This window comes from Hemitrygon akajei, chromosome 10, assembly GCF_048418815.1.
Source record: "Hemitrygon akajei chromosome 10, sHemAka1.3, whole genome shotgun sequence".
In the NCBI taxonomy this organism is placed as follows: Eukaryota; Metazoa; Chordata; class Chondrichthyes; order Myliobatiformes; family Dasyatidae; genus Hemitrygon; species Hemitrygon akajei.
The window spans coordinates 139,594,712-139,607,623 of NC_133133.1; the positions used below are offsets into that span (position 1 = coordinate 139,594,712).

The 12,912-nt window shown below is 40.7% G+C and overlaps 2 protein-coding genes across 4 annotated transcripts in view; one reads left to right on the plus strand and one right to left on the minus strand.

Annotated features, from left to right (window-relative positions):
• LOC140734725 (ankyrin repeat and SOCS box protein 15-like) overlaps nucleotides 1-12,912 on the minus strand; it is a 120,479-nt gene that overhangs the window by 34,570 nt on the left and 72,997 nt on the right. The gene's annotated exons all lie outside the window — the stretch shown is intronic.
• Nucleotides 24-9,009, plus strand: ndufa5 (NADH:ubiquinone oxidoreductase subunit A5). Of its 2 annotated transcripts, none has more exons than XM_073059118.1 (5): nucleotides 24-135; nucleotides 1,828-1,872; nucleotides 2,861-2,977; nucleotides 3,872-3,937; nucleotides 8,823-9,009. In XM_073059118.1, the coding sequence occupies exons 1-5, from the start codon at nucleotides 115-117 to the stop codon at nucleotides 8,922-8,924; spliced, it is 351 nt and encodes a 116-aa protein (XP_072915219.1). In that variant the 5' UTR covers nucleotides 24-114; the 3' UTR covers nucleotides 8,925-9,009. The 2 variants fall into 2 exon arrangements, with proteins under 2 accessions (XP_072915219.1, XP_072915220.1); XM_073059119.1 differs by lacking the exon at nucleotides 24-135 and adding an exon at nucleotides 223-240.

A 12,912-nucleotide genomic window follows, 5' to 3' on the forward strand; every position in this document is an offset into this window, starting at 1 on the left:
CCAATCCACTGGCTAGTCGGCACTCCACGCATCGAGTCTGGAGCCGGCGCGGCGGCGCTGCTCGGCGCTCGTTTAACCGGGCTGGAGGCGGTCCCACAATCCACCGCTGCAGCAATGGCCGGAGTCCTTAAGAAAGTGAGTGGAGGTCAGGGAGTGGGTAGATGTGCAAGGAGCAGGGTAATTGTATGGGGATGGGTGTAAATATGTAAGAAGAGAGAAGGAAATGGTCGGCCAAAGATGGTGAGCGTGGCGGGGATGGGGAGGGAGGAAAAGGTTAGGGAAGGCGGAGGGCAGCCGGTAGAGGGTAAACAGAGGGAGCTAATCACACTGAGAATCAAATGTAGGGGAGGAGGGAGACGTGGAAGAGATGGAGGTCAGGCAGAGAAATAAAGTATAACGGAGGTTGATAATTTAGGGGACCCAGGGAAGTCATTCAAGGGAAGGAAGTGCAGAAGACAGATCGGGAAAGAGAGTTGATAAGAGGGATGAAAGGGAAATACTGTGAAAAGATGAGTGAGGAAATATGTATAGGCTTGAGTAAAAGGGAAAACGAGACCCAGGAGAACCGTGGAGTTTTGGAGAAAATTATATTAAGATGGAGAGAAAATACGGGGGGGGGGAGGGTTAAAATATAAAGCAAATTTATTATCAGTTAAGTATAAATAAATCAAATTTAATTTATGAAACGTGTACATAAACTGGCATACACCGATGTGCAAAAGAACACAAACTGAAACTAAAAATAATACTAAGAACATGAGTTGTCAAGAGTCCCTGAAACTGGGTCTGTAGGTCATAGAGTCCAGGTGGTAAATGAAAAAGAATAAGTGACAGAGAAAAGGAGTATTATAAGGGGGGGGGGGGGATGAGAAAATGTTGTAATGTTCATGAATCTTGGGGGTGTTGTGGATAGTGTGGAGGGCTGTCAGAGGTTACAGTGGGACATTGATATGATGCAAAACTGGGCTGAGAAGTGGCAGATGAAGTTCAATCCAGATAAGTGTGAAGTGGTTCATTTTGGTAGGTCAAATATGATGGCAGAATATTGTATTAATGGTATTGTATTCTTGGCAGTGTGGAGGATTGGAGGAATCTTGAGGTCCGAGTCCATAGGACGCTCAAAGCAGCTGCGCAGGTTGACTCTGGTTAAGAAGGCGTACGGTGTATTGGCCTTCATCAACCGTGGAATTGAATTTAGGAGCCGAGAGGTAATGTTACAGCTGTATAGGACCCTGGTCAGACTCCACTTGGAGTACTGTGCTCAGTTCTGGTTGCCTCACTACAGAAAGGATGTGGAAGCCTTAGAAAGGGTGCAGAGGAGATTTACAAGGATGTTGCCTGGATTGGGGAACATGCCTTATGAGAATAGGTTGAGTGAACTTGTGGCCTTTTCTCTTTGGAGTGACGGAGGATGAGAGGTGACCTGATGGAGGGGTATAAGATGATGAGAGGCATTGATTGTGTGGATAGTCAGAGGCTTTTTCCCAGGGCTGAAATGGTTGCCATAAGAGGACGTAGGTTTAAGGTTCTGGGTAGTAGGTACAGAGGAGATGTCAGTGGTAAGTTTTTTACTCAGAGAGTGGTGAGTGCATGGGATGGGCTGCAGGCAACGGTGGTGGAGGTGGATATGATAGGGTCTTTTAAGAGACTTTGGATAGGTACATGGAGCTTAGTAAAATAGAGGGCTATAGGTAAGCCTAGTAATTTCAAAGGTAGGGACATGTTCGGTACAACTTTGTGGGCCAAAGGTCCTGTATTTTGCTGTAGATTTTCTATGTTTCTATGAATACACTTATAACATAAAATAATCCACTTTCTTTTCTACAGACCACTGGACTGGTGGGTCTTGCTGTGGCCCAGAATCCTCTTGAGGTATGGTCTTTGTAAATTTATTTTGGTGCTGTAATGTTTAAAATTGACTGACCTGCAAAATAAGTTCAATATTTGTAACTACTGAATGTTCTTTTTCTAAACTCCCATGTTTGAGATGTGTGGCTGGAATTCAGGCAGTGGCTTTCTTTTGCAAAACAAAGGGAGAGAGAAAAGGATGCCTATTGTCCATTTTGTAAACTTATCATTTGACTGATTAAAATATCCAGAAGGAAGCATTGATAGTGGAATTAAAGTTCAAATTAATATTTCTGTCTAAAATCAAAGACTGATTCTCTAACCTGTCTCCACTCTAGGAGATGATTCTTGGTGTAATCACAGGAAGCTGTATAGAGATCCAGAATTTGAGAGGTTTATTGTTATTCAAAAATGTGCATACTTTTTAATCAAAGAAAATTCTGATCATTTGATTCTCCAATGCTAGTTTGAACAGTGGATGACTGATTTTTCACATAATGGTATTTTCTTCTCAGCTTCTAGTATGTATTTGTTCTAATACATTTAAAGTACTATTGCTAAGGACAAGATTAATTGCATTCTGATAGCCAAAGAAGCAATCTGCTATCAATTATTACAGTACCCTTTGTTGAACTGGAGACCTGATCAAATATGAAATTTCTTTTCAGTTCCTTTTTTCTAATACGTCCATACTTGCCACATTTGGAAAGTGTTGGCTTTCTTTCAAAATAAGTATTTTTTGACACTTAATATTTTATTGTTAAACCAGATTTTACATTGATACCAAAAACAATGTCAGGAAGAGATTCTCTTTAAAGCTATAATTACAGCATCTCATTTTATATGTTTCCAAATTTTAAACTGGTACAGCCATTCTGAGGCACAGAAGGGCATTGTACCATCTACTCTTTATAGCTTCTTACTAGAGGAACTAACATCCTGAAATATGAACTATGGAGAGATTAAAAGTAGTATACCGTAAGAGTTTATGCTTCAAATTTTTTTTTTACAGCAATTGAAAATTTTGTACACAAGAGTCCTCACGATACTTGAGTCAATCCCTCCAGAAGCAGCTTATAGGAAATACACTGAGCAGATCATCAATGAAAGATTTAACATGATCAAAACAGTAAGTTGACTACCATTTCCCTGTTTTAAGGCTTCTTTTTGAAAGTTGTAAATTTCAGAAGGTTGAATTTCCATCTGCATTGGTGACTCTGAGCAGAAAAACCTTTGCTCAGTTCACAAGTACAATCCAGAGTTTTGAGAGAACATCTCATGTGAACTCTCTGTCTCACTCCCAGTCTGACAACTGTATTTGATCTTGTGCAATGCTCCAATGCTGCCAAATCTGAGCTCAATGAACAGCCCATCTTCAGTCTGGATATGTAGCAGTCCTGGAGACTGGATATGAAACTTTAGAATTTTCTGTCTGTCCACAGATGTGGCTGTACATTTCTGTTTCAAATTTTCTTTTTTATTCCCCTCTGCAATATCTTAATTATTACTTTGACAAGCTTGGTCTCTATTTTATATTGTTTCTTCTCTGCCTCTTTCCCATGTGCAGCTATGCACATTTACTTGTTCGCTTTTCTCAGTTCTGCTGAAGGGTCCTTGTTTTGAAATGTCGAAATTTTTTCTCCCTACTGATGCGGGCTAATTTGCTCTGTGCATCCAATGTTGTCTGTTGTTTTTAAGCACTTCAGGTTCTTGGACAAAACTGAAAAGATGCCTTGAATTCTACATGATTTAATCCCCTTTATTAACTCTGATATCCAAATTCCTAAATTGAAAATCACTGTGTAAAATTTTGTACACATATTTGTTATTAGCAGTCACAATAAAAAAAGTAAGTGGTGACTACTGAAAATATAAATTTTCTTTAAAAAGAATGGTAGAACTACCCCTTCTTGGCAGATACATCTGATTTAATTGTCTGAATACTGATGCTTGATGGTGTTGGGGTAAGGCCTTGCACGCAGGTAGCCATTTCAAGTCACCTCTTCTGTATTACTTATTGCAGGAGAATAATATTCAAAAAATAGAAGACAAAATCAACTGTGGCCAGATAGAAGAAATTATTTCACAGGTATGTTGCTGCTGGACTATATAAATTCTGGCCTCTCCTTCACATGTTCTACCAGTCTGTTGCCAGTACAATCTTCTATGCGGTGGTGTGTTGGGGCAATGGCATCAACACAGATGATGTCAATAAACTGATAGTACAAAGGACACTTTGGAAAATCCTGGCAATTCTGGATAGTGTTTCTCATCTGCATGCCCCCTTGGCTGAAAAGAGGAGCACTTTTAGTAATAGACTAAGATAACTGCACTGTTCCAAAGAGCACTATATGAGGTCATTCTTAACCTTGGTCATGATACTGTATTATGAGTCAACCTATAGCCGGGGAAATGATGACCCCCTACTGTTAGACTGTTTGTGATAACTTATTTTTATTCTTCCTACTTCTCTTTTAATATTTATATCTGGGCTCTTGTAATGCTACTGTGATATCGTAATTTTCTTTGGGATCAATAAAGATAAAATAATATAAAACCTTATTTATCCTTAAGGAAATTATTGTTGCAAGGTTGCATAGTCAGAATTATATATATTAAAATACAAAAGTATTGAGGTATGAAAATAATACAATGTGCATTAAAAAGTACTAGTGCAAAATACAGGTGTGCAGTGATACAACCAAAGTATCTATCTATATATAGCTTCACAGGAATATCGCAATGTATTTATTTCTGGTTATTCGTATTCTTTTAGAAACTAATGACTGCAGAGGTTGGTGCTAGGTCTGCTACTTTTCAGTTTATATTAATAATTCGGATGATGGAATTGATGACGTGGCCAGGTTTACATGCGAGATAAAGATAGGTGGAGGAGTAGGTAGTGTTGACATGGTTGGTCTGCTGAAGGACTGAGACAGATTAGGGGAATTGTCAAGGTATGGCAGATGGAATACGTGAAGTATAGTCATGCACTTTGGTAGAAGGAATAAAGGTGTAGACAGTTTTCTAACCAGGGAGAAAATTCAGATATCGGGGGTGCTAAGGGATTTGGGCATACTATTGCAGGATTCCCTAAAGACTAATTTATAGGTTGAGTTGGTAGTAAGGAAGGCAGATACAATGTTTAATTTAACGAGAGGGGAATCTCATCGAAACTTGCCTGATATCGAAAAGCCGACATAGAGTGGACATGGAGAGGATGTTTCGAATAGTTGGAGAATCTAGGACCAGATGACACAGCCTTAGAATAGGATATCCCTTTAGAACAGTGGTGAAGAGGAATATCTTTAGCTGGGGGTGGTTAATCTGAAATTCATTGCCACAGGCAGATGTGGAACCTAAATCATTGGGTATATCTAAAGCAGAGATTGATAGGTTCCTGTTTAATAAGGGGATCAGAGATTACTCAGAGAAGGCAGGAGGATGGGGTTGAGAGAAAAAAATAAATCTGCTCCTATGTCTTAATTGTCTAATTTAACAAACCTGTACAATTTTTTTTGCATCTCTTAGTCTTATTTCTGTCTGTAAATTATTGTTAATTTTTGGTTAATAAGTGCACATTCAGAAGCAGTGACAGCCTACCCAGTTTGCAGCTACAGTGGTGCTAGGAAGTTTGAGAAACCTGTAGAATTTTCTTTATTTCTGCATACATATGACCAAAAATGTGATCATATCTTCAAGTCCTAAAACTAGATAGAGAACTTAGAAAAATGACACAAAAAGCATTATACTTGTTCATTTATTTATTGGAAAAAATGATCCAATATTACACGTGTTTGGTAGAAAAAGTATGTGAACCTTTGCTTTCAGTAACTGGTGTGACCCCCTTGTACAGCATTAACTTCAACCAAGCGTTTCTGGTGACTGTTAATCAGTCTTGTACGTCGACTTGGAGAAACTTTAGGCCATTTCTGTTTTAAAAACTGCTTCAACTGCGGGATGTTGGTGGGCTTCCTTGCATGAACTGCTTGCTTCAGGTTCTCCCATAACATTTGTATAGGATTATGGTCAAGACTTTGACTCAGCCATTTCTTCTGCGTTAACCAGATAGTGTGTTTAGGGTTGTTGTCTTGCTGCATGACCTACTTTCTCCTGAGCTTCAGTTCATGGATGGACATTTTCCTGTTGAATTCATAGTTCCATCAATGATGGCAACCTGTCCTGGTGCCGAGGGAAGCAAAGCAGGCCCAAACCATGACACTGCCACCACAATGTTTCACAGATGAATTGAGGTTCTTATGCTGGAATGCAGTATTTGTTTTTCGCCAAACATAACTCTTCTCATTTAAACCAAAAAGTTCTACTTTGGATTCATCCGTCTACAGAACATCCTTCCAGTAGCTTTCTGGCTTATCCATGTGGTCTTTAAAAAACGTTGGACAGACAGCAGTGTTATTTCTGGAGAGTAGCGGCTTTCTCCTTGCAATCCTGCCATGCACACCATTGTTGTTCAGTGTATTCCTGATGGTTGACTCATGAATACTGACATTAGCCAATGCAAGAGAGGCCTGTAGCTCCTTAGATGTTATCCTGGGGTCCTTTGTGATTACACATCTTGCTTTTGGAGTTATTTTTGTTGGTTGACCACTCCTGGGGTGAGTAACAATGGTGTTGAATTTAGTCCATCTGTACACTATCTGCCTGTCTGTGGATTGGTGGAGCCCAAACTCTTTAGAAATGGTTTTGTATCCTTTTCCAGCCTGGTGAGCATCAACATCTTTTCTTTCTGAGGTGCTCAGAAATCTCCTTTGATCGAGGCATGACACACTTCCAAAAACCCGTGTGGTGAAGATCAGACTTTGATAGTGAAGACCCAGGTTTATGTTCTTTAAATAGGGCAGGGCCTCCCACACTCTCACGTGATTGTCAGCCCTTTAATTTAAACAACTGACTCTAATTTCCCCTTTAAATGAACTGACAATCCTAGGGGTTCACATACTTTTTCCAACAAATACATATAATATTGGATCATTTTTCTCAATAAACAAATGAACAAGTATAAATAAGTGTTATTTATTTAATTGGGTTCCCTTTATCTAGTTTTAGGACGTGTGAAAATCTGATCACGTTTTAGGTCATATTTATACAGAACTAGAGAAAATTCTAAAGAGTTCAGAAACTTTCTACCACCCCTGTACAATTCAAGGCAAAACCTGATTTTTGAGCATAATTCCTTATTGGCTCTCATCCAGCCGAACTATGCTAGGGTGCCATCACTAGTGACTGATTATTTTGGGTTAGGGGTTAGTTGCCAGAATTTCAAAGCCCCATTACAGTTTAGTATCACTTGCTGGCAAAAACATATTTGTACGCTTTGAACATAAATAGGTTTCAACAGCCATTTAATTGGATGACTTGGGAATTGTTCTGCAACATGAATTGCAACTTTTGGAATAGCAATGGAGAAAAGTCATGAAAGTTGGGGAGTTTTCAGTTTGGATTTCTGCAAGGTTGAAAACCAGTTATTTACAAAATAATTCTTAAGATGTATATATGCACACAAGAAATTCAGCAGATGCTGGAAATCCAGAGCAACACACAAAAATTCTGAAGGAACTCAGCAGGTCAGGCAGCATCTATGGAAATAAATACACCTCGACAGGATTGGAAAGAAAGGGGAAAGGTGCCAGAATAAGGAGGGGGAGGGGAAGGGAAGGAGGACAAGATAGAAGGTGATAAAGTGAAGCCAGGTGGGTGGGGAGGGGTTGAAATAAGAAGCTGGAAGGGATAAGCGGAAAAGGTAAAGGGCTGGAGAAGAAGGAATCTGTTAAGAGGAGAGTGGACCATGGGAGAAGGGGAAGGAGGAGGCATCAGGGGATGTTATAGACAGGTGAGGAGAAACCTCACAAACCAAGGGTGGGGAATGGGAAGGGACAGGGCAAAAAATTACCAGAGGTTGGAGAAATAAATGTTCATGCCATCAGGTTGGAGGCGACCTATACAGAATAATAGATGTTGCTCCTCCAACCTGCCTCATTGTGGCAGAAGAGGAGGCCATGGGCCCACATGTCAGAACGGGAATGCGTATAGGAATTATAGAGGTTGGCACCAGGATATTCTGCTTTCTGCAGATGGAGCCGAGGTGCCTGGAAAAAAAAATAGCAGTCCCCCAATCTACTTCAGATCTCACCAATGTAGAGGAGGCCGCATCAGGAGAACCAGATACAGTCGAAGGCCTCAACCGATTCACACGTGAGGTGTTGCCTAGCCTGTAAGGACTGTTTGGGATCTGAATGGAGGTGAGGTAGGAGGTGAATGGACCGGTGTAGCAGTTCAGCTGCTTGTAGGCATTAGTGTCAGGAGGGAGATTAGTTTGGAGGGATGAACAGTCAAAGGAGTGGAGGGAGTTATCCCAGTGGAAAGCGGAGATTGGGAGGGGGCAGGTTTAGTTGTTTGTTGGTAGGTGCCTGTTGAAAATGGTGGAAGTTGCAGAGAATGTGTTTTGGATGCAGAGGCTCATAGGGTAGGTGAGGACAAGAGGAACTCTATCCTTGTAAAGGCGATGGGAAGATGGGGCGAGTGCAGATGTTAGTGGTGGAGGAAGGGAATCCTGTTCTTTGAAGGAGGAGGACATCTCTGAAGTCCTTCAAAGGATGCCTCATCTTGGGAACAGATGCAGCAGAGGCGAAGGAACTGGGAAAAGAGAATGGCATTTTTACAAGAGCCTGGGTGGGAATCGGTAGGTTTATAAAAGACAGCTGACGACAGTTTGTCTCCAGATATGGAGATGAAGATCGAGAAAGGGGAGAGAGGTGTGACAGAAATGGACTAAGTGAATGTAAGGGCAGGGTGGAAGTTGGATGCAAAGTTGATAAAACTGGCGAGCTCAGCATGGATGCATGAAGCAGCACCGATTCCGTCATCAATGTAGACTCTTAATATTGATTAGAGGTGATGGTGCTTTTGCAGTATGTTAATACCTTTGTGTACTTATTGTTATATTTGAATTGTAGGCTGAGAGTGAACTTTCTCTTGCAAAGAAAATGGCCAAGTGGAAACCTTGGGAGCCACTAATAGAAGAAGCCCCTCACAACCAATGGAAATGGCCAATTTAAACTCTCTGTATTTTTTTGGTTCTGTAAACTATACTACTTGTTAATTTTGTGCTGTATAAATGTCATTAAAATGGTTCCCTGCAAACACTGACATTGATTTAAATTTTGCTGTGACTATAATTGATTATACAATTTTTAGTGCTACTTGCATGACAATAACCTTTTTATTGTGAACCAGATGTTTAATGTCATTCCAGCATTTTTTTACTCCCTTAATGCTATCGGTCTCTTGTTCAGTAATGAATACAAATAGTTTCCTGTTGTTTTGTCCAGGTAATCATTGTTTTGTGAGTTACTGCCCTGTCACTTACTGTCATTAACCATTGCAAACAGACTTAATCCTACCATATGGTGCCTTGACAAGCAATATGAATTGCCTCCTGGAAAAGTGACAGAAATTGGGTATCAGCAGTACATTTCTGGTTGTGTGAATAGAAAGGATGTAGGTAGATTTTGCTTGCATCTTATTTTAAATTCTAGCTAAAAGTTACAGGTACAAGCAGGGGGAGAAAACCCAATCCAAAAGTCTTTGTGGTGGAAAATTTAGAAATTGACATCACCTCATGACACTTTCAATTTGTGTGATTCCCTAATATACATCTATCAGGCAAATGATGTGTACATTAATCATGAAACAAAAATTTCACTTCATTGCGTTAATACAATCTAAATAAACGGTGGATTCCAATTAATTGGGACACATTGGGACCAATACCTTTTGACCCAATTAAGTGGCTGCCCCAGTTAGCTTAAGTTTCATGAAAATAACAAACTACCATTTAACTAAGTAACAAATTATGTATTTAAATGAAATATAGAAATTAGAACACTACCAATACTATAAAACTGTGTATTAGTTCCTAATATTTAGCGACGGAGAAATTCATCCAGTGTTTGCTGCTGTGTTGATTGACTGTAAGTAAACAAAATCAGTGCAGATACCTCATGTAGACGGTGGACTGCCTTCAAACAGTGCTTTTGACGACTGCATCTTCCAAATCTTCGTTTTCATTGTAACATTTAAGATACCTTAAATGTTGATACCTTCAAATTCTTTGTAGTTGCTAACTCCTGGCCATTTCTGCCATCTCCAAGCCTGAATGCTTGAAACTGCAGTGAGCAAAACAGTTCTAAATTGTCTACTGCTTACTTCTTCCCAACTATCAGTGACAAAAATAATTACTTCATGCAACTGACACTGTTTTAAAAAGTGTTCACTCTGAGCATGGTGTAGTGTCTAGTGGCCACACAAGTGTGTGCAACTGATGCTAGTTAGAAACTAATAATTAAGTGGCTTCGTGTCTCAAATAAAGAAAGGGAATCCTGGCCTTTGTGTTGATTAGATTTTATTCTTTTGGACTTGTCCCAAATAAGTGGCTGACCTGATTAACTGATGGCCCAATTAACTGGAATCCACTCTACATGGATTTTAATATGTAGATTTGTTTCCATATGCACTGGCATAAGTTGCATCATTGATTAAAACACAATGTCCCAAAAATGTGGTGCTATATAAAACACGATCTTTTCTATCCAAGAGAAATTAGTATTTAGTATCCTTCATAATTTTAAAATCTATATCTTAATCTATATCTCTTGACCTTTTATCAAAGAGAACAACTCCAGTACATTTGCATAGCTGAAGTCCCTCATGCCTGGAATCATTTTAATAAAACTCATCTGTATGCTTTTCAAAACCATTACGCTTTCTTTCAGTGTATTTACCAGAACTCGACACAATACTCCCAATTGTGGCTGAACCAATTTTACAGAAAATTTCAACATGAACATTTGTATTCCCTCCCTTTATTTATAAGATACAAAACCTTTTAATATTTTGACTTTTCAGTCTGTACCAAAATCTCCAACAATGTATTCAGATGTATCCTCACTGAACAGTGCTGTTGTGTTATTTTTAAAATTATGCTTTCCAGTTTATATTGTCTCTTTTCATTCATCCTACAAAAAAAGACATTTTTCAGATAGACCCATTGTCTCAGCTTGCTCCTGTCCCACCAAACTCATTTCTGCATACCTCATCACTGTTTTATCCCCCCTTGTTCATTCCCTTCCCACCTATGTTCGTGACACTTCTCATGCTTTGATTTTTTTCAATGATTTTAAGTTCCCTGGCCCCCGCCACCTTATATTCACCATGGATGTCTAGTCCCTATATACCTCCATTCTCCACCAGGAAGGTCTCAAAGCTCTCCGCTTCTTTCTGGATTCCAGACCTAACCAGTTCCCCTCTACCATCACTCTCCTCCTTCTAGCGGAATCTTAATAATTTCTCCTTTGGCTCCTCCCACTTCCTCCAAACCAAAGGTGTCACCATTGGCACCTGTATGGGTCCCAGCTATGCCTGCCTTTTTGCTGGCTTTGTGGAACAGTCCATGTTCCAAGCCTGTACAGGTATCTGTCCTCTACTTTTCTTCACTACATCAATGACTGCATTGGCGCTGCTTCCTGCACGCATGCTGAGCTTGTTGACTTCATTAACTTTGCCTCCAACTTTCACCCTGCCCTCAAATTTACCTGGTCCATTTCTGACATCTCCCTACCCTTCCTTGATTTTTCTGTCTCCATCTCTGGAGACGGATTATCTACTGCTATCTACTATAAGCCTACAGACTCTCACAGCTACCTGGACTATTCCTCTTTCCACCCTGTCTCTTGCAAAAATGTCATCCCCTTCTCGCAATTCCTCCATCTCTGTCGCATTTGCTTTCAGGATGAGGCTTTTCATTCCAGGATGAAGGAGATGTCTTCCTTTTTTAAAGAAAGGGGCTTCCCTTCTTCCACCATCAACTCTGCTCTCAAACGTATCTTTCCCATTTCCACGCACATCTGCCCTCACCCCATCCGCCTGCCACCCTGCTCAGGATAGGGTTCCCCTCGTCCTCACTTAACACCCCACCACCAGCCTCCGGGTCCAACATATAATTCTCCATTACTTCCGCCACCTCCAATGGGATCCCACCACCAAGCACATCTTTCCCTTCCCCCCCCCCCCCCCCCTCGCTTTCTGCAGGGATCGCTCCCTAGGCGATTCCCTTGTCCATTCGTCCTCCCATCCCTTCCCACTGATCTCCCTCCTGGCACTTATCCTTGTAAGTGGAACAAGTGCTACACCTGCCCTTACACTTCCTCCCTCACCTCCATTCAGGGCCCCAGACAGTCCTTCCAGGTGAGGCGACACTTCACCTGTGTGTCGGCTGGTGTGGTATACTGCTTCCGGTACTCCCGGTGTGGCCTTTTATATATTGGTGAGACCACATTTCGCAGCACCTCCAGAGTTTGATGGATCACTTCTCCCAGACCTACAAGGAATTGGGTCTGACTAAGAGCCTCACACACAAAATGCTGGTAGAATGCAGCAGGCCAGGCAGCATCTACAGGAAGAAGTACAGTTGATGTTTCAGGCCAAGACCCTTCATCCTGAGACCCTTTGCCTTGCTGCATTCCACCAGCATTTTGTGTGTGTTGTTTGAATTTCCAGCATCTGCAGATTTCCTCGTGTTTACTACATTTTTCAGGTCTGTTCTTTCTACCAGTCAGTTTGTATCTCTTTGAAATCTCTGTATAGTTCACTACATCTTCAGGATTGGCATTCACCTGTGTCCTACCACTCATGATGCCTTTGTTGGTGAAGTACTGTTTTTATGTGTCTGAAATCATTTAATCCAAGATTCCACATAGCTCATGTAAGTGAAAGTACCGAAGAGAAATACAGTAAGATCAAGAGTTAATATGGTTTGGCCAGTAATTGGGCTGTTACAATTGAACTCCAGTCAGATGGGGAAATTGGGACCAGAATGAATGGAGGAAAGGGGTGGGATGGAAATTTTCTTCAGTCAATGTCTGCTAGCAGTCTCCTTTATAAGACCTCTGGTAGGTAAATTGGTTATATTCCCCAAATACCCAGGACACCAGCCTTCCAAAAAAGGCTGTTTCCTTAGCGTTTCCATTTTTAAAATTACAGGTAGGC

Bases quoted from the DNA above. Each gene is read 5' to 3' on its own strand.
- ndufa5 (XM_073059118.1), top strand. From the start codon at position 115: ATGGCCGGAGTCCTTAAGAAA. The intron at 2,978-3,871 runs GTAAGTTGACTA...TACTTATTGCAG, and splicing joins GATTTAACATGATCAAAACA to GAGAATAATATTCAAAAAAT. The intron at 3,938-8,822 runs GTATGTTGCTGC...TTTGAATTGTAG, and splicing joins TAGAAGAAATTATTTCACAG to GCTGAGAGTGAACTTTCTCT.